This window comes from Callospermophilus lateralis, chromosome 8 (genome assembly GCF_048772815.1).
Source record: "Callospermophilus lateralis isolate mCalLat2 chromosome 8, mCalLat2.hap1, whole genome shotgun sequence".
NCBI lineage: Eukaryota > Metazoa > Chordata > Mammalia > Rodentia > Sciuridae > Callospermophilus > Callospermophilus lateralis.
This window is the reverse complement of record NC_135312.1, coordinates 91,133,468-91,160,443: the sequence shown is the minus strand read 5'-3', so window position 1 is coordinate 91,160,443 and position 26,976 is coordinate 91,133,468. Positions and strand designations below refer to the sequence as shown.

The window sequence follows — 26,976 nt, the reverse complement described above, 5'->3', positions numbered from 1 at the left end:
CCTCTACAGAGCAACAATAATCCTAACATATAAAATTATTTTAAAATGTGTCTCTAAAAGAAACTAAATATGCTTTCTTCTCAATGATAGCTTTTCTATATCATACGAAGTTTTGAAAATAGTACTTTTGAAATGTATTAATTCTTAATGAAGAATAGAATGTGCCCTAGAAAAAAGGAGGACTGCAAATTCAAGGCCATTCTGGGCAACTTAGTGAGATGCGGTCTCAAAATAAAAAATAAAAAGGGCTGGAGGTGTGGCTCAGTGATAGAAAATGACTAGGTTCATAGAAAATGACTAGGTTCAATCCCCAGTACTCAAAAAAAAAAAAGAAAAAAAAAATCTGGAAAAAAATAACTTTTTATTCTCAAGCACATTTTTAACTCTAAACTATCTTCCATATACTTGCACTATAACAAAGAATATAAAACAAACCAAATACTAATACATGCTATAAGAACTATAGCATGTGAAAATATCCATTTACTCAAGTAGAAGTGTCTATCTTTTAATAAATAAAATTGGGAAAAGTTCTTTGCACATTCTAGCCAGTCCTGAAGCCCCACTAAAACCTTAAGTATGTTCTAGGGACTAAATTGCCCCCCCCAAAAAAACTCCTATGTTGCATCCCTAACCACCCAATGTAATCATATTTGAAGATGGGGACTTTGGTAGATAATTAGGTTTAGATGAGCTCATGAGGGGCCTGATCTCATGGGATCTATGTTCTTATAGGAAGGGACACCAGAGAGTGCTTGTTGGCTTTCTCTGACATATGAGGTCACCTGGAGAAGGGCACATTTGCAACCCAAAGAGAGAGCCCTCCCCAAACAACACCTCCTTTGCATCTTGACTTCCAGTCTCTAGAACTGTGAGAAAATAAATATCTGCTGGTTAAGCCACTTGGGCTATGATATTATATTATGGCAGCTGAGCTGACTAGTACATTAGGAATGGTTTTGAGAACTCAAAAGTTGAGTTGTTTCACTAAGGTGCTGTAATTCCGTTCATAACAGAAACGATAAAAATTAAAATGTCAGATTTTGATACAAAGAAATCACTATTGCTTATAAAGGAAAAATTGAAAAATGCCAAATACAGCAAGATGCACACAATTGTCAAAGCCAAGATTGCAATTACCTTACAGAAAATTCACATTCTTTTTATTGATTTTTTTATTTTTTTAAATACACGACAACAGTAGAATGCATTACAATCTTTATTACACATATAGAGCACAATTTTTCATATCTTCTTTTTTTTTAATGTCTAAGTATGCATCTAAAGTTGCTCTTTATTCAACTTACTCTCTCCTTTGAGTTTAGGATGATAGCTGACCACTGGCCCTAGAAGAGGACACAGCAAACTGACTGCTCAATTAATAGTCTTTGCTCTACTAACAGTCTTCCCTGGGGCTGATAATAGGGAATCCTAAGCTAATAGATGGAGAAAATACCCAGATACCATTGCAGAAGAGAAAGTGGATATAGTTTATTCATCACCATGAAGACACCCAGGAGCATCATTGCTAGACTCAAAAATTACAGAGCCAGTGTGGCTCAGCTGGCCGATGCATGACTCCAGGAATTAACCAGTTGACAGAAAGCAGACGGTGGGACTTCAGCCTCCAACACAAGTTGTTTGAGCCACTACCTTACAATGAATCCCTCATTCACATGCTTGTGAGCTCACACTTACACTCGCTGTCGCTCTCTCTCTCTCCCACCTCTCTCTTTCTCCATTTCTCTCTCTCCCCCCCTTTCTCCATTTCTTTCTCATATATATATATATATATATATATATATATATATATATATATAGAGAGAGAGAGAGAGAGAGAGAGAGATAGATAGATATAGATATACATATGAGAGAGAGAGAAAGCTTCTCTGGAGAAATTGTTTCTCTGGAGAACCCTAATACATACCTCATACCTATCACATTAGTTTCTGACTAAAATATGATTTCACTACTTTAAATGCTATCAGGCTCCGGTTTTCTTTAAAATATCAAGTATAACAGCCACAAAATTATACTACACTTTGCATTAGTTATTTTCTTCTTTCTACAAGTGTTTATTGAATCCTTGAAGTCTGGGTATAATATTGATGGGAGAAGAAGAGGGTGAGGAAGATAGAGGATGACAACCAGGAAAAAAAGAGTACAAATAAATAAGCAATAGCATTCTCCCATCAAGAAGCCTAAGTAACAGTGGTGGAAATGAAGTAAATATGCCAAGAACTATAAAACCAGAGTGAAGGAAATAAATCCAAGAAAGACACCACAATAAAGAACTACAAGCGTTAACATGAAGGAGAAATTATACACAGAGGAAAGAGTCAAAAACAACTATGAGGACAGGACTCTGGAAAAAGATAAAAAGGATGTGGCTCGGGTTCTGATTAAGGGACTTAGGAGGAGAAACACGTGGGGCAAGAGAGCGGCCAATTTAGTTTTAAGATATTTGAAGTTGCAGTGCCTGCAGGGCCTCAGATGGAGATGATCTGAAGCTTTCTCTGACAAAGGTAGATGCCTGGGAGAGAGATGAGGTTCTCTTCTGTGAAGATACCTGAGCAGGCAAGGAAAAAATGATCAGGAGAGAGAACACATAGAACAAAGAAAAGATCTTTTTTATATAGAAAAAGGCCTCGGGAAGATATGTGTAATTTGTTCAAACGCAGGGAAAAAAGAGCCAGAGAACAAGATGGAACAAGAGAATCCCATAACATAACCATCTAGGATAGCAAAATGTAGTGAATGCCCAGGACTTTGGCCTGCCTGGCATTCCTTATTTGTGGGCCAGTCAGGACAAGCCACCTGACTGCCACGGGAGCACTTCTTTCACGTCATGTGAGTGGGGCTGAGCAGGGAACAAATGATCAAGATTTGTCTACTCTCTGATAGAAGTGCTGATAGTACAGGCAGGAATGCTGTGAGTCGAAGGACTCCTTCAGCCATTTTGTCACCATGCGAAAGAAAACTGATGACTCAGAGACTTTCAACATCATCGTTGTTTCCGTGGATACCACTGCGCCTGCAGCTAACGTGCCCTTGACTCCCCAATTACGTGGGTTAATAAATCCCCTTCTTGTCTTAAGTTAAAAATAAGTCATAGTGTGTTTGTTTGTTTGTTTTCCTTTCACTCTTCAAATGAAAGATCTCTATTTAAAAGTCATCTTCTAAAAACTAGTGAAGGAATGCTACCTAGGTGAAAACAACAAGATACGTTTCCACTTCTTCTCTGTTTCTTCTCCTTTTCTCAGCACATGGACCATTTTCTCTACTTGGCTGTCTTGTCAAGTGGCACCCGTTAAAAATAAAAATAATAGGACCATCTGATCCTATGACCATTATGCCAAGGCCTTTGCACCAAAACCTGAAATAAAAATCATCCCACTCAACTCAACCCAGAACTGGTTTCAGATTTCTGTCAGGGACTGGGACTCTGTGGGAAGCTAAGAAGTTCACAGTTCCAATGAAGGACACTGCTAGGTGTGGCTTATACTCACTGTGTGACTAAAGGTAGGGAGAGAGTGTAACCTGAGATGTATTTAAACTCACTGACTGTCAAAGTTAGAATAAAATATCAAGTCTGGGTAATTTTCCTAGGTGGTAAAGTAAGTGGGACACACAAACTTCAAATTCTATTACAAATCCCCAAAGGGAGTCAGAGAGTGAAGTTGAGTTAGGATCCAAATCTGAAAGAACCCTAAGTTCATTGTCAACAGGCACTGCAATTACCTTATGGGATTCACCACACGCACAGCCAGGCGCACTCATTTACTCATTAACAAAACAGGTTGATCACACCTTCTGTGGGACAGAAGTTGGGCAGGGACTGAGATTAAGACATGGTTCCCAGAACATCTTCAATAAGGTCACCATTCATCAGAGAAAACAGACAGATGCAAAACTGGTAAATATAATGATATGAAGAAGGTATTGTGAGATACAAGGGAAGAAGCCAGGGATCGCTTCCTGGAGGAGAAGACACACATACACAGTCTGCCGTATTATTTTGCTGCTTCTGAGGGCTGGGGAGATGAGACATGATTCACATAAAATAACAATCAGTAATGCAAATGAGTATGCCGTTAATTGACGTGTATTTTCTATACAACAATTATCATAGGAGTTCTATAAAGGCTACAGTTAATAGGAACTATAATATATGCTTAACATATTCAAACTCTTTCAACCAGCACATTAATTACTAATAGATTTCAGGAAAAATCTGGATGAAGAAATCATGTCTGATAGTAGAATGAATCAGAATTATTACCCTATGTGCATATACAACTATATAACCAGTGTGATTCTACATCATGTAAAACCAGAAAAATGAGAAATTATACTCCATTATATATGATGTATCAAAGTGCATCCTACTGTCATGTATAACTAATTAAAACAAAAAAAATTTTTTAAATCAAAGCTGTCCAACTTTATAAACGTTAATGACAAAATTCAAACAGGTTTTTTCACATTTTCTGGCTTCTAAGCCAATACTATGCTGCTATGTCTTGCTCAAACACTGAGAATAACTCAAAGGGGAAATGATTTTGATCCTGTCATGGAGTGCATTTCATTGCCCCTATTAGTGACTTGAGTCATAAAGTTAAATTGCCTTTCTACTCTTTAGAATCTACCCAGAGAGAGACCTCAACCACAATGCTACAATTCAAACATCAACCAGGTTTTCTCTCCATGGTGTGAATTAAGAAGAAAATGAAAGATGGTTATGATAACTTGCCTCTCAGTAAGCCCACCTAGCGATCATTCAAACAGGAAAACTGGGTGTGGGGCAAAAGCTGAGCTCAAACAACAGATGGCCCAGAGCCTGGCACAGCAGGAATATGGCTGTGGCAATTGCTGGGAAATGATCCTGCGGCAGGGTCACCGTACCTAGGCACCTCTGTGTTCATGCCATCTTAAATGCTTTGTTTCCCTATTACTATTTTAAACCCAATACACTATTTTTGCAGGTCCAGCAGAGGAGCCAGCTTGTTGATTCATTCTCCTGGGCTACCATTATGTAACTACAGGACTATGAAACTGATACAACTGGCCACAGGCTGTCAAGAATGTATTCAGAGGAAAGGTGAAGATCCAAGATGAATATTTAATGAGACAGAAGACTCTGAAATCCTTGAGCTCATATGACCTTATTATTTACTAATGCTAATAAGAATACTATGTGCCTGCCGCAGGGAAGTGCTCAGTAAACCCATGTTGAAATGAATGAATGAATGAATGAATGAGCTCCTCATGTGGTTTCATAGTATTCTTTAGAACCAAATGCAAAAAAGAAAGAAAACAGTAATAATGTAAATAAAATTATGAAAAAGTAAAAGAAATAAAAATCAGAAAGTAAAATACACTTAAGAATGTTTCATTAAGGTGACTAGCCAATATACCAAGAGAACAATTTAATAATCAGGAGGACATTTCTGACCCTAGAAACAAGTGAACAGTCCCATTAATTTATCCCTTTAGGGGTCACTGAACAAATGTCATGGAGTTGGTGATTTAAATGCTCCACACTCAAGGCAGGAACATTCAAAGCTGGAGTGACTGAGGAAATCACTTCCAGATTTGGTATTGCTGCAATCTTAGAAATGTCTTACCTCAGTTTCAAGAAACTTGAGCCTCATTCCTCCTCGGTGTTGCTCAATCTGGGTATAAACTGAATCACTATCAACATTCTCTTGAAGTTTTGCCCTCTTAAATGACTATTCAAAGTTTATGCCTTAGTATTTTATCAAGATAAAAGACCGGTTTTCCCAAGATTTGAACAAAGAACAGTCTAGAAAGATAATCCCTAGGTGTAAGAGATAGCTAATCAAGTGATCCCAACTCTGTTTCCCTGACATTAATTCTTCCATTTTTCGCTCGGTTTTTCTTTTTCTTTTTTTTTTTTACCATCTCATATATTGATTTTTTAAAAATTTTTATTTGTTTTAATTAGTTATACATGACACTAGAGTGTACTTATATACTTTGATATATCATACATAGATGGGTTATAATTACTTATTTTTCTGAGTGTACATATTGTAGAATCACATTGGTCATACAGTCACATACATACATAATCAGTCCTCCTCCTCCTCCTCCTCCTCCTCCTCCTCCTCCTCCTTCTCTTCTCCTTCTCCTTCTTCTCCTTCTTCTCCTTCTTCTCCTTCTTCTCCTTCTTCTCCTTCTTCTCCTTCTTCTCCTTCTTCTCCTTCTTGTTCTAATTAAGAACCATCTCTGCTATTCCAAAACATAGAAGAACAGACAGAGAGGACCAAGGCACGGGGAAGTGTCCTGGGGAAAAGAACCTCTGATATCTCTCCCAGGTGGAGGCAAAGAGACTCCTGGGTGGACCCAGATGTGCTGCTTGATATCTGTGTGAAGCCTGAGCCAATTTGCACACCTCACACCTGCAGCCGTCTGAGTTCACACCTAACTGATGCCCACACTATGATGTCAGGATCTACAGGGCTCAGGGTCCCCTGGCTGTCCAGTTTTGTCTCTCTCAGCTCTCCATTTTCACAGGAGTCACTGTTCCTGAATCTTGTGTTTCTGCTCTCCTTTTATTGGAGACACACAGAAGCATGGTTTGCAACAGCACAGCTGTCACCCGCTTCCAGCCTTTGCTTCTGTCATGGGTATGGGCTGTGGGCCCACCTGTGGAGGGCAGTTTTCTTCTGACCTAGACCTTAAGAGCACTTGCTGCTCTCTGGTGTGTCTCACCTACTGATCCTCCAGGAAGGAGTATGGGGGACCCAAGGTCATGATGGGAAACGATGCTGGGAGTGGGGGTCCTCGTGGTGCAGGAAGCAGAGACCTTCCTTACCCTGGCTCAGCCATGGGTGCCCTGTGATTGGTGCTACTGTTGGCCTCTGTGTGGTGTCCACAGTCAGTGTTTGATTGATGAGGCTTCCTGCTTCGGTCGAAATGTGCAGGGGGAATGTCGTAGATTTTTCAACTCTCATAATAAGAATAAGAAAGGGTTCTGGAAGCTTTTTGCCTTAATGAAATATGAAGACTGACATTCACTTGTTGAGAAATTAAAATTTGCAGTAGATTTCGATGGTCTTTTCTTGAGTCTGAAAATCAGTAATAACTTTCTTTTCAATCTTTAGTTCAATTGGGGATTGAACTCAGGGATGCTTAGCGACTGAGCTACACCCCCAGGCATTTTATATATATATATATATATATATATATATATATATATATATTTTTTTTTTTTTTTTTTTTTTTTTTTTTGAGACAGGGTCTCACTAAGTTGGTTAGGGCCTCACTCAGTTGCTAAGGCTGGCCTGGAATTTGGGCTCCTCCTGCCTCAGCCTCCCAAGTTGCTGGGTTTACAGGCATGTGCCACAAGGCCCAGCTATAATAACTTTCAACTTTTAAACCCCTCACTATAACTACACTCAAGGTAATCAATTTCTTTTTCTTCCAACTCGGAATGATTGATATCAAAGGGATGGTAGCACTTCACTCACATTGTGATACTAGAACACAATGCTCTGTTCCCTAAGACCCTGTAAAGCACAATATTAACACCTATGGGATTGAGAGAGAGCAAACATTCATCAGGTAGAAACCCTAGAATGTAAAAGACATTGATATATTCAAAGTGATAAAGGACAAAATGCGGAAGCCAAGAATCCTAGAACCAGCAAAAGTGTCCTTCCCATAGCAAGGGAAATGGAGGTATTCCCAAATGCCTCTGTCACTTTGTGCTGCTATAACAAAATACCTTAGTCTGGGTAATGTATTAACAACAGAAATTGACTTGCCACGGTTCTGGAAACTGGCAAGTCCAAAGTCAAAACACCTTGTTGCCATAGCCTCACATGATGGAAGGGGCAGAGGAATGAGCTCATCGCCTCAAGCTCTGTTTTTTTCTTTTGATTTTTTTTTCTTTTCTTTTTTGATGTACTGACAGTTGAACAAGGGACCTCAGGCATATTAGGGAAGTTCTCTACCACTGACGTACATCCCTAGCACTTTTTATTTTGAGACAGGGTGTCTCTAAGTTGCTTAGTCTGGGTTTGAACACATGAACCTCTGCCTCAGTGTTGTCCCAAGTGATGGATATGTGTCACACTCACATACACACATGTATGCATACACACTCACACACACTCACCTACACACATTCATACACATCACATACACACTCACATAAGTGTACTCATACATACTGACAAACATGCACACACATATCCATACACACACTCACATTCACACACTCACATACACACACCCATACACACTCACATACATTCACATAAATACATTCACATATACACACACTTGCAAACCTACTCACATACACTCACACACTCTCATTCTTAAAATTTCCTAAAAATCAGATGAAAAGCACTGAATACATTAATTCAAAGAGAAAGATGTCTTATTTCACAATACATTGTTAAGGGGAAAAGATTTTTATAAAATAAATGTACAGAATATCCCTAGTGCTAGAAATAAGGTTAAATATAATCTACAGCTATCTGCTCCAAAATGTTAACAGTGCTTATTTCTGGATGGTGAAATTATGGGGATTTTTATTTTTTTCCTTTCTGCTTCTCTATATCTGCCAGTTTTTAACACTGCACTTACATTCCTATTTCATTGAGAAAAATGAAATTAAATCGATGGGAATTTTTTAACTTTTTTCTCTAGGTTCTCTCTCTCTCTCTCTCTCTCTCTCTCACACACACACACACACACACACACACACACAAGATGAGCTAGAAGTCTAAGATATTACTAAAAATGAAGAGAAAAAAAGAAATAGTAAAAGCTACAATACATTTTTTCAAAACAGTTCACACACAACAGAATATTACTCGGCAATAAAAGAGAATAAAATCATGGCATTTGCAGGTAAATAGACAGAGTTGGAGAATATAATGCTAAGTGAAGTTAGCCAATCACAAAAAAACAAATGCCGAATGTTTTCTCTGACATAAGGAGGCTGAGTCATAGTGGGGTAGGGAGGGGGAGTATGGGAGGAATAGATCAACTCTAGATAGGGCAGAAGGGTGGGAGGGTGGGGGAGGGGCAAGGGGGTAAAAAAAAAGATGGTGGAATGAGATGGACATCACTACCCTAAGTACATGTATGGAGAAGACAGAAATGGTGTGAATATACTTTGTATAAAAGCAGAGATATGAAAAATTGTGCTGAATATATAGAATATGAATTGTAATGCATTCTGCTGTCATATATATAACAAATTAGAATTAAAAAATTTAAAAAAACAAAAAACATTTCACAAACTTCTGACTTTATCATAGTAAACCGACAAGTCCTCCAGCCCTGTCCCATGCTACCTTCAGTTTCTCAAGCCCTCTTCACCCCTAAACACCTGGTGTGATGTCAGACAGAAACTGGATCTGGATTTCTGCCTCTGAACTCTGACCTGACCCCAGTGGCAGGGGTCACCCTACTTCTCATCACCTGTAAGATGGCTCCACAGGCTTTCTCCCATCTGCTAGCAAAACCAAAAGGCCTTTTTGCCTTGCTGCTAACCAAGGGCTTCACTCAGTGTCTCTGGGGATAAAGGGTACAAGGCATGCCTCTTCTGCAAGTCAGAGCATGAAGAGACCATGAGGAATGAGCACATCCTTCAAAACCATTTTATCTCTGTGTGCAAGGACTGGCCTTGTCCACCACAAAACCAGTCACACAAAGAGACCTTTAGCACACTGGTTCTCAAAGCATGATCCAAGGCCCCTAAGGGTTGCCGAGATCCTATCAGAACATACGCAGGTCAAAATTATTTTCATAATAATACTAAGTCTACATTTCTCTTTTTCACTCTCACTCTGTTATGAGTGAACAATGCAGTTTCCAGAGGCTACAGATGTCATAACAGATCAAATGCAAAATCTCATATGGGAATCCAACCCTCTGCTATTAAGCTAGGTATTAGACATTTGCAAAGCATAAAACAATGCCATTCTCTATTTTTAGGGTTATATAAAATACAGTTATTTTTTTCTTTTAACATAGAATGAATTCACCATTGTAATTTTTAATAAATTCAATAAATATTTCCAAGTTTTCTCAACACTAATTTCTATAATAGTAAATATTGATAGATATGAATCGCACGTAACTAAGGCTTTTTGATGTTCTCCATAATTTAAGAGTACAAGGAGATCCTTGGAACAAAAAGTTTGAGAACCTAGAACATAAGAAGGATGCACAGGAAGCTCCAGTGCCAAAAAAAAAAAAAAAAAAAAAAACCACAGACAATGCCTTATATGACATGTAGCGGAGGAGTTAGGAGCTTTTAATATAACCCTATCTAATATACCTCTTATCCTATTTATCCTACTCCATAAGATTGTGTCCACTGAAGCATCACCCTCAGTTTGCTCCTCTTCTACTCATCTTAAGGCCTAACACTTAAGGAACTCAATTATCTGTCTTTAATGTTCCTCTCCCTCCTTTACCATCCTCTACAAACATATATGAACTCTCTATTCTAACCAAACAGTTCTAATAAGCCATATATTCTACCTCCATTGTGACATTGACCTTCATGGCCTAGAAGATGATGCCCCTCCTCTCAGACTATCCAACTACAGTCTGTCCTGTGAAGCCCCTTTTGGAATCCACCTCCTCTGCTATGCTCAACCCTTCTTCTCCAGACTCCTACATCCATAGTGTTTATTTGTTTAGGCTTACTGGTACTTCCTTATATGATTATCTGTTCACAGAAATGGGTATCTCACCAAACACTGTGGCGCACACCTATAATCCAAGCAATTCAAGAGGCTGAGGCAGGAGGATCATGAGTTTGATGCCAGCTCAGCAACTTAATGAGACCCTGTCTCAAAATTAAAAATAATAACAATAAGATCTGGGTAAATAGCTCAGTGGTAAAGTGCCCCTGGGTTCATATCCACCATATCCTCCTCTCCAAAAAAGGGCATCTCTTTAGTAAGATCAGAAACATCTAGAGAGGATACTTCTTCCTTATTATGTCTTCCTCAAATCCTAACAAGGTTTTGGACATAAAAGACACCCCATGTATTAAAAACTCACTAATTTGATAGGTTAAGCAAAGAGGATGCATAAAAGGAGATTTAAAACTAGCTCAGGAGGCTGAGGCAGCAGGATCACAAGTTCAAAGCCAGCCTCAGCAATGACAAGGTACTAAGCAACTCAGTGAGATCCTAAATAAAAAAAACAAAATACAAAAAATCCCTTGTCTCTAAATAAAAAAATATATATATAAAAAAAAGGAGGGGGGGCTGGGGACGGGGATGTGCCCCAGTGGTTAAGTGCCCCGAGGCTCAATCCCTGTACAAAAAAAAAAAAAAACTAGCACTCAATGTCTAAATATAGTTCTGGGAAATAAAGTCAATAACCTGAGAGTCATTTACCAGGACCTCTGAAGAGCCAAATTTTACAGTCACAAGGTTTTCTGCTCATTCTATGAATCTCTCCAGAATCAGTTCAGTGTGGCCCTGATACTACAAATAAGCAAATACTGACACCAGTGCTTTCAAGTTGACCTAGACATATAGCAATGGAGAACAACCAAGTCCAAATGAGGAGAACAGAATTCTGAAAAATTCATAAATCAAGAGTCAAAACAAAATTTATCATCTTTATTATTTCCTTTTATTCAGACAACACATGGGTAAAATTTCAACTATTTCTTTTATACTACTTTTAAAATTTATTTGTCTGCATCAAAGAAAGGAATTACTTTTTTACCTTGACTTAAACAAGTTTTTAATTTGATTAAATTAATTTAGAAAGTTGTGTTGTTACAAAGTATGGTTTAAAAGATTGAAATTATTTATCAAGCAAATAAATATTCAGTTATTCAACAAATATTTCCTGAATTCCAACTATCTGCTAGACACTATGCAGTTAGGTGGAAACAGAAGGTGACAGAGACAAACACAGTCTCTCACTTCACAAATCTTACAGACTATTAAAGGGTTCATATAAAAACATAAATAATTATACCATGGCCTGCTACAAGTTGGGGTAGGATCCATGAATGGCAAGAAGACTGTGTAATTAACTCATCCTCAGGATTGTCAAAGACTTTCTAGAGAAAACAACATCTAAACTGAGACATGAAGATGAAGTAGAAATAAGGTTGAAGATATATGGGAATGGGGGCAGATACCACAGGGTCCTAAGGGACAGTAGAATTCATTTTAACTGTACTGGGAAGTCTTGTGAAAATGGAGGCCTGCTCAGATTTGCATATTAATGATATAAGTTGGACAGAAATGTGGAGGATAGAGAGAGACAGGAGCAAGACTGGATGTGGAGGGCAGCAGCAGCCATGTGGGGGTCTTCTGAGCGCTCACAGCATGCCAGGCACTGGGGAGAATGGCTAGATACAGAATACGATTTCACCTCCACTACAATCCCACTAGGTAGTTACATTTTATTCATTACATGAAAGAGAACACTTGAGTTTAGGAATTAAATAGAAGATATTTAGAAACTAATGTAATAAGGCTTATGTGCATTTGACAAAGAAAGAAGAAGCAGAAGAAGATGGAGGAGGAAGAGGAGAAAAGAAGGGAGGGAGAGAGGGAGGGAAGGAGGGAGGGAGGACAACATCTATTTTCTCAGCCTAATCCATGGAGTAGATGGTGATATGTATCTCTGAGATGGGCAAAACAGCATTACTAGGTTTTTGTGGAGAAAGAGATGGAGTTGCTGAGTTCTATCTGAGACAAGTTTAGACCTGATGATATGGGGAAGTTGGTAGAGTTAGAATCCATCCACCCTGGATGTCCAAGGTTCAAATCAAAAGAGAAATCTGAGCAAGCACCTCACATAGAAAGCAGTCATACAGAAAACCACAACCTTAAGAATGACTGAGGGGGGCTGGGCTGTATAGCTCAGTGGTAAAACACTTGCCTCACATGTGAGAGGCACTGGGTTCGAACCTCATCACCACATAAAAATAAATAAAGATACTGTGTGTTCATCTACAACTAAAAAAATATTAAAAATAAATAAATAAAGAGTGACTGAGGTTGGGCTGAGGTCATGGCTCAGTGGTAAAGCACTTGCACATGTGAGGCACTGGGTTTGATTGTCAGCACCACAAAAAAATAAAGGTATTGTGTCCATCTACAACCAAAAAAAAAAAGTGACTGAGGTTGTGGAGACAGTATGTAAAGTCAAAAGAAGAGGGGCTAGAGATGAAACCCTAAGGAACACTAGTAATTAAAGAATGAGCAAAGGGAATCAAAATTGAAAACCAGCAGCCAGAGAGGCAAGCAAAACAGCAAAGTTGCAGGCAAGTAAAGGATGTTTCATACTTGGATATAATCGGCACCATCAAAATTTACAGAGGTCAGACAAGGCGTGAGAAGCATTCATTATGTTTAACAATAAAAGGAATAAAAGGTTCTGTGTGACCTTGTGTAGAATAATTTCAAGGAAGTGGTGGGAGAAGCCCAATCACAATGACATGGGGAGTGACTGGGGGATAAGGAAATAGGTATTCATACTTCCCCATCCAGTTACATGCAGAAAGTGAGGCACAAAAACCAGGGAATATTCAGGGGGATCATAATGTAGTGGCCTCACTAATACAGCATCTGCTTAAGCACAGGGGAAAGAACTGAGGATTCAAAGTTGGAATGTCTCATGTCCCAAACAAATTGGGGTACTTGGTCTGAACTTTATTTAAACAATTTACTTGTACCTCAGATTCTGGAGAAATTGATATGTAGTAGGTCTCATAAAACCGTTTGGCAAAGCAAATGTCCATAGCAGGAAATAACTTTGAAAGGTTAGAAAAACAGCTTGTAAAGGAATTAATGTTGGATTTTAGAGTTAGCTGTTCATAATTATTGCAATTTGGTTAAACTAATTTAGAAAGTTGTGTTGTTACAAAGTAACAAGAGGGCAAAGAAAATAAATATTTTTTTCTTTTTTATATTCAAAAAGACAGTAACATCAGCAAAGAACACCCCCCTGCCTCAAATGAGTGCACAGTTCACAGTAGTTTCAAGAAACTGACATCAGTTTCACCTTGACCTCCAGGCACTTTCAAGGTGAGCTAACCTCTCCATGGGATGGTATTCTTCCCATGAGAAGCAACTGTGGAAAGGACACAGGGTCTGAAGTCAGTCACCCTAGAGTGGAATCCTCACTCTGCATCTGTGATCTCTCTCATTTAGAGTCATCTAACCTATCTGAGGCTGGGTTTCCTCCTGGTAAAAAAAAAAAAAAAAAAAAAAAAAGTATTTTCCCCCAGGGATTAGAAATATTGGGATGTAAATAAGAAAGCTCTAAGCACAATACCTGACACACAAGAACCTCTCCATAAATGTTAGCTATTATTCCTATAAGGAAAAGAGCAGCTTCCTCTGCTACCTGCGAAGGTACTACCCACGACATTTACATAAATGGCAATCATAACATTAGGAACAGAGCCAGTGGTTAGCTTTTCATATTAATATGTGTAGGTGAAGTAGCCAAAGAACATACCAAAGTTCTGAGACACTACTCCTAAAGAAACTGCAGTGCATCATGATTTCATATACAAACTCAACTACTAAATACCATAAATAGGATGCAATCCTCAACAAAATGGTCTGTGTGCTTTATAGCTCATATAACCAATACTGATGTAAAATGGACTCTGACACCCAACTCAGACATCAACCTACTGATTTTGCCAGCCCCCTCCATTTGAACTTCAGGCTTATTTTCTCTTTCCCTGCCCTTGAAGAGCCACATCTCTCCTGTTCTACCTCGAGTTCTCCAATTAACAAGGTTCAGCTGAATAGGAAGGGGCCTGGATTCTTTGGCTTGCAAATCCATATAGAGGTTTATATAGATTTAGAAGTATATCTAAATTTAAAATCACAATTCTATCCTTCTAGAAATATAATATGGATCTTAACCACTCGTATTTTAGTAGTAATGTTTTGGAAAGTTTTGGAAAAAAATAACATATAGCCTCAGAAGTTGTAGAAGAAAAGGAATCATTTCAATGTGTATTCAAATACTAAAACTATTTCATTTGTTTCCACACCTAGGGTAACATTCTCAGCAATGTATTACGAGTGTTTGATGAAAAAGAAGTAGAGACACTTAAAGCCTTTTTTTAAGGTGAGAGTCATCATGGAAATGAAGCTACCAGACTGACTGACTTGTTACTGAATTTTTCCTGTCATTAATCCCTGCGGTTTTTTATAGCAATACTTTCTTCTATAAACTGTCTGCCTCTAAGGTGCTCAGGTCCCTAATCAAGGACAATTTTGCTAGGGACAACACACCAAGTAATGTAGCATTATGATGATAGTAACCATGTATTAAGCACATAATTTGAACCAGATATGATGCTAAGTATTTTATATGCTTTGTCTTTTTTCTTATTTATTATATGCATAAAAGTAGTGGGGGTCGGATCTTACACTTTTATTGTTAGTTCATGTAACACACTAAATATAGAAAAGCCATGGATGTTCTTATTGTTCTTATTTTTTTTCCTTCAAACAATCATTCTGTGAGTAAGGACCATTCATTTCAATCTCCAGATGTGAAAACTACGAATTAAAGAGGTTAATTTGCTTGCCTGTGACTCAAAATAAGCTAATAAGTGACAATTAAAATTTCAATCCATGTCTGTTGGACTCTAGAGGCCAAACTGTTAACCATTATCCTGTACTCTCAATATAGTCAAAGAGCTAAGAAACTCATTAAATAAAGCAATGACAAATCTAGATTATTTTGAACTAGATTCACAGAAGTTTTAAAGCCTTAAAGCCTTTATCAATGCTTGCTTAATTTTTCCCTCTAACTATTCAGTATATTTTTAAAGAATTACAAAGCCAAGGTGTTAAATATTTGAAAGGCACAATACCACTTTTCAGGTAAATACCTTTGATCTAGATTCAGATGTTTTTGTTTTTGTTCTCCTTAAACTTCAGGCCAAGAAAAACAAAAGAGGAGCTTTGGAAGGAGACAGAAACTGCATTAAACAAGGCTCCATTCTGAAGGTTTTCTATGTTCTCAAATCCCATCATCAAAAAGGTAATTCAATGATAGCTTCACTTCTTTATAAAATAAATCTCAAGACTCAGCAAACCTATTCCATTACTGAAGCAGACAAGCGAAGATTTTTGAGAATAAACTAATTCATTTCAATTACAAACAGCAATCTGCTAACTGGAGTTGAACATGGGGAAACCCTCTGAAAACTATATAGTTTCTAAGATTGTCCAAAATTTAGTAACATTGATTTAAATGTTGCGTTGGAAATGATCCCAATGTCAGCTGACTGTACTTGGTAAGTGTACATCCTTTGAGGAAAACACCACCTTTATACACATAACTCACAGAGTCTTTATCAACCACCCAGCTGCCAGCTGCCTTCACTTGGGACTTTCCCCACCGTCCTCCAAAAAAACGTTGATCCTTCTCAGCCTCGGGCCTTTTTTTCTTTTCTTTCGTTTTTTTAATTTCTTTGGTGGTGGTGGTACTGGAGATTGATCCCAGGCCAAGCTCTGATGACATTGAGCTAATTCCCAGCCCTTTTATTTTATTTTGAACCAGAGTCTCATTAAGTCACCCATGATGTCCTTAAACTTAAAATCCTCTGGCCTCAGCCTCCCAAAGAGCTGGGATTACAAGCAGGTGCCACTACACCCCACAGATTTTCCATTCATATTTATACTCTCATTTCTGTCCCCAACTCCTACTTCCCCCAAAGAAACTGATAACATACAGGATTTCAAAATGTATTAAATTTAAAGAAGATATGAGTTTTCATGATGAGGAAACTAAGTGCCTGCTCCTCAATATCTCCCAAGATGAACATAACTAGAAAACAGAAATACAGCATGAACCATGGAAAGCCCAACACCTACAAGCCTCCTACCTATCAATTCTACTTCCAACATCCCCAAGGAGAAATAAAGATCTATCCCAGTTAAGGAATTACCAGGCTGGAGATGTACAACACTTGTCTACCATGTGCAAAGTCCAGGGCTTGAATCCCCAGCACTGCCAATAAATAAGGAAAGGAATTTACCTCTCCTGGTAGTGAGAGAGCTCAAACTCCCACCTGCAGCAAAACTTCACTTAAGATGGAGCCCCTGATGCTACCAAAGTACTTGCTCACCAGCTCCCATTCCTTGCTTCAGCTCATTCCCCAGCACCTATGAACAACCATTTTCTCCAGTGCCATTACCACGGACCAGAGAAAGGAAGATTTCCACTGTCTGGTACCAGAAGTGCTCACTGACAGAACCCTTCCCAAGTCATATAGAAGAACTATTGTTGCTCAAAATACTGTCTGAAGAAAAATTCCACACATGAGAAAGCATAAAAGAAAATTTCATGCTCTACAAAAGAAAATGCATGTAAACTCACAAGGAAATCCAATTTGTAATTAATGGTACAGACACACTTGGTAGAAGCAGAAGTTCAATTAATACATAAATTTTTTAAAATGAAACCAGATAAGTAAAAATGATTGAGTTGTAACTCCTTATAGGGTATTTCCAATTTATTTGGAGCCAGGGTCAAAAGAGTCCTCCAGGTCCATGCCCACAGGTGTCCATTTGACAATCACACATGGCCTTGTGATATGCCTCATGTTTGCTATGGTGATTACTTAGATACTGAGTTTTACCTTGTGCATTACTTTTCACAAGTTTCCATCTTATTCCCCGGTTGCTTGACAGGGCCTTGAAGACAAGAACTAGATGTCACCCTTGTGGCCCTTTTGATTCAATGTGACCAAGCAATGGAGCCAGACAAGAAACTGATGCTAAGCAACTTGTGTCCATGGTTCAGAATCTGAGGTGATGATTGCTTGGGCTAGAGGAAGGATGCTTTTCCAGACTACGGACCCCAAAATACACCACAGCCTGAGTTTAAGATGGCCTGAGGCTCCACCTCTTACTTTGTGACACTGGGTCACTGACACAGAAAATGTGTCCCCGTGCATTTTTTTCCCTTTGTGCAAAGTGAAGATAATCATAGTACCTTTACCATAGGACGGATGTGAGTATAAAATGTAATAATACAAGTAAGTGGGTTAAAAGAGTTATGTCACCTAGCAAAAGGTTGATAAATCCCAGCTGTAATTATTTATGTTATGTACAAAACGGTCCATGTGATCCCCAGGAGAGGGAATAAAGATGAAAGTTTAGGTGTTAGATGTGGAAAGAATGAAAAGCATTTTCCTATTCAGATCCCAATCATACCTGGAATCCAGGTAAACTAAACTCTTGAAGCCATAGTCAAATGACTTTTGAGTGTTTCTCAAAAGTTTTCCCAAAAGCCTTGAAACACAACACACTGGGCACAACTTATGTAATAGTGAAATAATAGGGCAGAATAGGGCCATTGTCTTTGAGGACACTTGAAAAGAGACCAACACAACTTCACCCTTCTGTGTCACCCAGCTGGTTTCTCACTGAACGAGCAGGTCGGAAGGCATTCCTAGCAGGTTTACTCCTGCTACGTCTTGGCTCATAAAAGCCAAAAAAGAAAAGACAGATGATGTTCTTTATCTCTTCCATCCATAGTCAGTGCTGCCTGGAACCTTCCTCCCTCATATGTCTATCCTTGCCCCCACCCCCGGAAAAAAATGCAATAGACAACAATAAGCAATGCATGGAATATGTATGTAGTGACCACACACACACATACACACACACACACACACACACACACACGTGCACACGCGTACCTTCTGTATGCCGCATACCACTATCCTCACCAGCCATTGATCTGAACCAGGACTCATCACTGTCTCTCCCCTTCTGGCATTATAATAAAGAAGGATAATAAAGGAATAGATCTAATAGTAAATGATCATTATAGACCAAAAACTTGAAGGTATATCTCTGTGTTAAAATGTTTGCTGGGCATGAACAAAGGCCTGGATTCAATCCCCAGCACCACAAAAATAAAAATAAAATGAAAAATTGTAGTTGACAGTGTTTATCCTTGGGGCCTTTTGAATATGCTTCATCCATGCCTACTACTGTCAACTACCTTCTGACTGTGTCCAACTGCAATGGTCATTATGCCCCATGCAACCCACCGTTCCTGCCTCCCTAGCTCCCATCTTGATGCACTACCTACATTCCACACTCTAAAGTTAGATTAATTTTTTGAAGACACAAGTCTGATCCAACCAGACATATCATTTTATGGTACATTATAGTTATGTGTGCATATGTCTTATCTCCTCCAATTATCCATAAAGTCATGTGTAAACCCAAATTACTTTACTCATCTTAAACTATCTTCACTCACTTATTCAAAAAATTAATGAATACATCTTATGAACCAGGCACTACACCAACCCCTGGAGAGATGAGTCAGGATACACCTTTCAATTTGTTTATAATCTAGTGGGAGAGGAGAGAGGGGCATAGAGGGAGTACAGCCATGTAAAAAAACAAAAAACAAAAAAGTAACATAAAATCTGTCCATGTTATAATATAATTGCAATATTTATTATTATTATTATATTATAATAAATATTATTATGATTTCGCAGGCATCGATTAATACAAGATCACATAAAAGAGATTCCTACTAAATGCTTTAGGCAGATCAAGAAAGGTCTCAGAAGAATTAATACCAGAGCATAAGCAAATATAAGTGGAACACTGAGCACTATAAACAGCCTGTTATGGGCTGGGATTGTGGCTCAGGGGTTGAGCGCTCGACTAGCATGGGCGGGACTGAGGTTCGATTCTCAGCACCACATAAAAAAAAATAAAGGCATTGTGTTGTGTCCATCTACAAAAAAGATTCTCTCCTCTCTCTCCTCTCTCTCTTAAAAAAAAAAAAAAAAAAAAAAAAACAGCCTGTTAAGATTGTAGCAGTGGGGGACTGGAGATATAACTCAGTTGGTAGAGTGCTTGCCTTGCATGCACAAGGCCCTGGGTTGGATCCCCATCACCCACACACCTGTAATCCCAGAGACTCGGAAGGCTAAAGAAGGAGGATCTCGAGTTCAAAACCAGATTTAGCAAAAGTGAGATGATAAGCAACTTACTGAGACCCTGTCTCTAATAAAAAATACAAAATAGGACTAGGAACATGACTCAGTGGTCCAGTGCCCCTGAGTTCAATCCCCAGTACCCACCCCCCCCAAAAAAAGGTTACAGCTGTGGCCAGATACAGTGGCACATGCCTGTAATCCCAGCAATTTGGGAGGCTGAGGCAGGAGGATCACAAGTTTAGGGACAGCCATAGCAATTTATCGAGGCCCTAAGCAACTTAGCAAGACCCTGTCTCAAAATGAAAAATAAAAGTGGCTAGAGATATATAATTCAATGGTGAAACACCCCTGAGTTTAATCCCCAGTTATGACTCAGTGGTAGAGTGCTTGCCTGGCACATGTGAGGCACTGGGTTCGATCTTCAGCACCACAGAATACTTTTATACTTTTATAAATAAGTACTTTTATAAATAAATATATAAAAGTATTGTGTCCATCTACAACTAAAAAAAAAAAAATACTTTTTTTTAAAAAATGGGGCTTTTATTGAAATGACTGAAGTTTAGGGGATGGGGTGAAGTTAGAACACTGACCTAAGTACGAAGCCCTGAGGCCTGAGGCCGTGGGTTCCATCCCCAGCACTGCAAAAAATAAAACAGTGTTTGAAGTTTATCTTGAAAGGACTGAATTGTTTTAATAGGATAAGCGATAAGATCAGATCTGTACTTCAACCATTCTAAATTAGAGTGCAGAAGTCAGTCAAACTGTTTATTGAATAGTTAATTGATACTAGCATGATAAAAATATTTCATGAACTGAGAAAACAGAAAAAAATCTGTGAATCAGTGTTGTTTGTGACGCTCAAAAAAATTTTTAAGGCAATGTTTAACTGAACTTTGAAAAGCATAGATTTTGATTAAGTGATTCAAGGGAAAAAAGAATGTTCTAGTTGGAGGCAGGAAGGGTCCAAGGAAGAAAAAGAGCTAAGAAGAGATTGAGCAAAAGCTTACCGAATTGTTGAATTGAGTGGGTGCCGGGCCTGGAGAGGTAGGTTGACCCCAAAGGAGGAGGCCTTCAATGCCAGCATCAAGAATTCCCCAGTCAAAAGACAGATATGAGGGTTTTTGAAAGAAAGAATACTATACTCCTTCAGGAAGAGTTGATATAAATTCAAAGACATTAAAAATACAGTTCAGGCAATGGGATGATAGTAAAAATGTGAAAGAAAGAAAATTCCTATATTTTGCAGGGAGCAGTCAAGTGTCAGGTACAAGAAAGTATGACACAAAGGTTGCCTCACACAGCAACCTGCCACCTCCTCTACCCTCCTGGGCACCAGATTATTTGAATGGAGTCCTTCCCAGCAGCTTAAGGTGATAACTGGGAAATGCAGATCTTCCCTTTCATCGGGCTGTTTAGCCAGTGTCTCACAAAAGAACTTGGAGATAAGGTGTTGAAGAAGAGGAAATGAAGAAAAAGAATGATAAAAGAACCTAAAGCTCCCAGGAAGGTTCAATCCCTAGTTTAAAAAAAAAAAACTCTGAACTAATAAAAGGTAGCAAATAGGCAATTCTAAAATCCCCAATATTCCAGACACTCCCCTACATGGACCAGACCTATGCTTGTGGTCATGGGGGCCACAGAGACCCACTTGCCTAAAAACAGTTCACTCCCTCCTCTCTGTTGTTTGGGCTGCTTCTTGTACCTAACTCTTTGTGCACTTAGTAACTATAAAAAGCAGAATAATGAACCCAATTGTTTTACTATCTCCAGTTTGAACTGAGGTCACTTTGGTTTCCCAAAGCGACAATGTAATAGTAGTTAGAGACACCAGGGGAAAGAAATCAGAAACATTTCTACAACCATTTAATAAATCTCCAGAATTCAGTAGTCTATAACTTGAGAGAAGCTAACCTAATACCACAGCCCACATCCAAAAGAACACTATCTTTTGAAGATAGATCTTGTAGAAGATGCAATAAATTTCTGGCCCGTGGAAACAAATTCTATTTTCTCAGGATTTTTTAAAGTCAGAAAATTTAAATTTTTTCACAATACAGTACAGTGTTCCCTGTGGCATGTGAGGAAACTAAACTGCATTCTTTGAAATACAAAAATGTTAACAGGCCTTAAAATGTTATTCTAAATTAGATGGTTTCATACTGAAGTCCATAAGAATATGCCTTGGCTAGACTCCATTAGTTACCAGCAAATTAATGGATTCTTCTGAATTAACATTTCATTTGTCTTCTTTTAACCAATGAATTGTTGTTTTCATTAGGACTTCTTAGAGCTTCAAATAGATGTTCCTTAGGCAGACCTGATTAAGTGGTGAATTTTCCTTGGCTTCCCTTTGTATACAAGTTAATTATGGGCTTTTTCCTATCTCTTTGGGATGCCCACAGAGGTCATAATGAGTTAAATATGCAAACTTGAGAATGAGAAACACAGTGTTAACATACATATAATTTCTCTACTTAAACATCCTATCTGCTAATAAAGCAAGAATCATATCACTAGTAAATTAAGTAATTGAGACATATTTTCCAGTATCTTAGCAAGAGCGATTAGGGGTCTTTGTCCCCCTTAAAATTCACCTTCAGACACTGCGAGATAAGGATATCATTTAAGTCAAAACAGTGTGTGGGCCACAGATACGCAAATTCAAGTCAAGTCTCTAAGCTTCTTTCCAAGCATAGGACCACACCTACTTGGAAATGCTGGTGTCCAGTTCCCCTTCTTGAAGAGGTGCTCAGAAAATACTTCCGAAGGTAATTGCTTTATTTTCTAAAACATCACATAGTATGTGAGCATTTCAGTCTTGCTAACATATCACTTCTCAAATATTAAGCCAAATATAATAGCATACAAGAACTGGAATAATAGGAAACTAAAAATATCCATAAGGGACCACAAAATCCTTCTGGATCAAAGACAGACTGCCTCTGAAACCCCATGGCATCAAAAATTTCTATCTCTTGAGAAATTTCTATTTCCATAAATTTTAATTGGGGTATGAAATAACTAACAAAAAAAGACTACCAACCTATGAACCTATGTATTTATCTGATTAAAGTTTCTCTAACTGTAATGTAAGGTCTGATTCATTAGGAAATGTTGTATTTCCAAGATTAGAGTATAGTATACAGAATTGCCCAAACATCTTGAAACACAAAAACTTTTGTAACAAACTATCATTGCCTAAAAGTGATAAAAAAAAAATATATATATATATATATATATATATACACACACATATATATATATATATATGTGTGTATATATATATATACACACACATATATGGGAAATACTATATTCAGTTATTTTTTTAAAAAATCAAAGCATTGATTTAACTGAATACTGAATCTGTCCCCCCACCCCACCCCAAGGTCTCCCACATGCTAGGCAAGGGCTCTATCCCTCAACTACATCCCCAACCCCACAACAGGTATGATTTCTACTTGCTTCTAGGTGGTTGGAGGCTGCCCTTAAACCCAAGATTTTGTCGTTAACTAGATAATACTGTGTTCATGAACTGAGAAATGTTATGTTTTTATTTTGAATGAATTTTGGAATCACTTAGCCTGGCGTGACAAGAAACAACCCCCTTCAAATCCAGTCTGACACAAACTGAACCACCAGCTGTGATCCTGGGCTCTTGGCATCCTCAGCTTCCCCATCTGTACAACAGGTTCTTCAGCTCTAAATGTAATGCGCTCAGGAGTCAGAACTACGTTGTACATCATTTTTAATTGGAAGTTCTCACACGACAACTGTTAATGAGGGTGGCATGTGACATATTCTTTCTGCTGACTTTGTGGAAAATTAAGTAAGCCGTTGTCTTTCTGGGAAGATTTAAATACAATATTCCTATCTTTTTTAAAAAAAAAAAAAAGAAGAAGAAGAAGAAGAAGAGGAGGAGGAGGAGGAGGAGGAGGAGGAGGAAGAAGCATTTCTTAAGGTGTCTTCCCTTCCTCAACTACTTCATAAACTTTTCTCCAACATCTTAAGAGCACAAGCCTCTGATCTCTCAGCTTGTCAGACAGAACTGCAACTTCTGGCTGAACTGTGCTAGTCCTTTAAACCTGATTAACTAGCCAGATCTGGTGAAAATCAAACGCCACCGACAGTTACGGGTCCCATACCTGAAAAACCTAAGTTCTCTCTCCTGCACTTTCCCCACCTGAAAACGGTTCCTATACAAATGGAAATCTACTGACACCCACCGGGCTTTAGGGCCGCTCTGGGCCCGCGATCCTACCTGGTTGAAGTGCAGCTGGCCCAACTCCAGGACGCCCTTGACTGGGGCAGCTCCCAGCTGCTCCAGCAAGAGCTCGAGCTTCGCCGCCGACAAACTCCGATTGGCGCCGAACAAGCTCAGCACATCCTCGCTGAAGGCGAGCCCGGGCCCTTCCGCTGCCCCTCCGAAGCCGGTGGCCGCCAGCAGCAGAAGCCCGGCCACTGCCCTGCCTGGAGCCATCCTGGCCCAAGCTGCCCTTCGAGACGCGCGGGTGCACTGGTGTCGCCAAGAGTGGCCAAGAGTGAGCCGATCAGGCGTCTCCGCCCGTCCGGGTTAGCGTGGCGCGCAGCGCTCCTGCTCCGCCGCCGCCGCCTTTGAAAGAGTAGCAGCCCACGACCTTCGGGACATTGAAGTGGCAGCTCTGCCCGGGGGGAAGCGATAGACAGAGTGGGGCCCCCCGGGCCTCCTGGAGAGCCTGAGATAAAAGGGACAAAGGAGGACAGAGATAAAGGCCACCGAGCCACCGGCCGGCCGTCCCCAGGAGCTCTGTGTGGCCAGAGCCTCGAACGGCCCGGCTGGGCTTGAGGCCAACTGCCCGGGAGCCGGGTTTGCAGAGGCCCCAGGATTTGCGCACAGTTTGGTGACACATGCTCCTCCCGGATATAAAGCCCCAAACCGCGCCACTCCTAGGAAGAAGTCAAACCACACTGACTGTACAACCCCATCTCCTCTTCCTGTCTTTATGCTTTATTCCCTCCGTGGCTAACTTAGAAAGGTTGAAACGTGCGGTCAGTCCCCAGGGATCTGCAGAAAACGGACCCTTCGGAGTCCCGGGGTTTGAGCGTCTACACCGAATCCTCCCTCCTGGAACCTCTGGACTTGGCAAGTTAAAAGGAAGGACTCGCTAGCCTCTCACCTCTCCTATCTGTCTCTTTCTCTGCGTCTTTCTCTTTGTGTGACTAGATCGGTGTCTGAGTCTCTCCTCTCTCTGTCTGTCTCTTTCTCTCTTCCCTTTTTCCTTTATCTCCTGTCCGCTGAGAAACTCTGGGATTGGGCCCTACGCTCTTTACAGATAAGTGGAGAGTCTAGTCCCCGCCTCTGTAGCACGTGGTGACACACTCCCCCAGGCTGAACTCCCGGGCGTGTCCACGCCGGGGCGCAGAGCTGCTCTTTCTCCAAGCGCTTCATTCCAGCTCGGCGGTGCCCTCTCCCTACCCTCGCCTCTGAGGATTACCTGGATGCCATCTACAAACGGGGTCCCTAGCCCTCTCTCTGTTCTCAGTGGTCCACCTCTTTGTTACCTTGATGAAAACAACTTCCTGGAACGGAGTCTAGAGCCCCTTACATTGTCTAAGAGATTAACAGGAATTGCTTTTTTGTCTCACTTCTTAAAATCAGAGGACAAAGAGGAAACCCAAACTGTAGAACCCAGGCGGGCTAGCTGAGCCAGCACTGCCCAAGCCAGCCCTTCCTGACGCCGCGAGGGATATCCGCCGATCAGAAGGAATGTTTATTTGTTCAGATGAGGTTCAAGAAAAGCTGAGGTTGGGTGTGAGGTCAACAAGTTTGTGTAAAGTGTATGTGGTGTTTGAGGACAAAGGTTGTGTCTGGTGGATACAACGGTCCGGAAATAAAGTGAAACCATGCTTCCCTCTTAGATGACAAAAAAGGAATTCGACGTGCTCTTCTTGCCTTTCATCAGGGCTGTGCATAGTATTCTAAAACAGTACATTTCAAATAAAATCGGTAAATCCAGACAAGGACAAAGAAAAGGGAAGGGGAAAGGTCTCTTATAAGGCATTCATATCCATGGAAGGAAGAGACCAGGGAGGGAATGAATATCCCAGGAGGATGGGGATCTTGGTGGACACAACTGACGGACTGTCATATGGGAGGGTTTGAGTTATTTTGACCAACTCCAGAGGGCAAAAAGAGGCAGTAAGAAGGCACAGTTACCAAGTGGAATGTTTCTGCAGAAGCATGTCACAGCCTTAATGCAGAGATGGTGATTTGTGCATGACTGGAAGTGATTCAAATCAGCAGATCCTGAGTGACCACTTATAAGAATGGGCACAAAGATTCCCGCCTTGAAAGAAGATGAACTAAATGATCTCGAGGCTATGTTCCTTTAGTTGTAAAAACTGTACATTTGTTCACGTTAATTTACAGAATTGTACTGAAGCTCAAAGGGCAAATATTTCACTTACAGGCCAGAATGAGTTGACCTCACAGTTGAGCTCTTAAATCTTTAAGGCTTTAAGTGGATTTTAAAACAGAATTAGTTGCCTGTTTTTCCTTTTGACCTCCATGACCTAAGATGACTTTTGTAAATCAATGTTTTAAACAGCTCATCCATACCTAGCAAGTTGTTCATTTCCTGCTTCTCCACAACTAACTTTGTTGATAACAAAGTTACCTGTTGGTGATGGATTTTTCAATAGATGTACTGGGCTTTCAATAATACAAATTTCACAATGTGGATTTCTAAAAATTAGAATTTATCTATCAGTTATTCATATCTACATGTATGCATTTTGCTAACCCATCAAACCTACAAGACAATAAACAGCAAAATAAATAACAATCAAAATGATTGGCAATTTTACCAAATACAGTTAACATAATGTAAACATGCAATTAAGAGAAAGCATTTAGAAAAAGAAAAAGCATTTAGAAAATTACAAGCTATTAACTAAGGCTAATTTCTATATCTTTCACCCTATTAAATTATAACACAAACTACTGCCTA

The 26,976-nt window shown here is 39.5% G+C and overlaps 1 protein-coding gene across 1 annotated transcript in view; it reads right to left on the bottom strand.

Moving 5' to 3' along the window:
* The window catches only part of Slc39a8 (solute carrier family 39 member 8), a 71,314-nt gene extending 46,029 nt beyond the window's left edge, over positions 1-25,285 (bottom strand). Inside the window, exons 1-2 of the mRNA XM_076864099.2 lie at positions 25,144-25,285; positions 24,249-24,702 (exon numbers count right to left, since the gene is read on the bottom strand). Coding sequence (XP_076720214.1) covers positions 24,249-24,467 — 219 coding nt within the window. The 5' untranslated portion in view covers positions 24,468-24,702; positions 25,144-25,285. The remainder of the gene's footprint in view (positions 1-24,248; positions 24,703-25,143) is intronic.
* Positions 25,286-26,976: the final 1,691 nt, after the last annotated feature.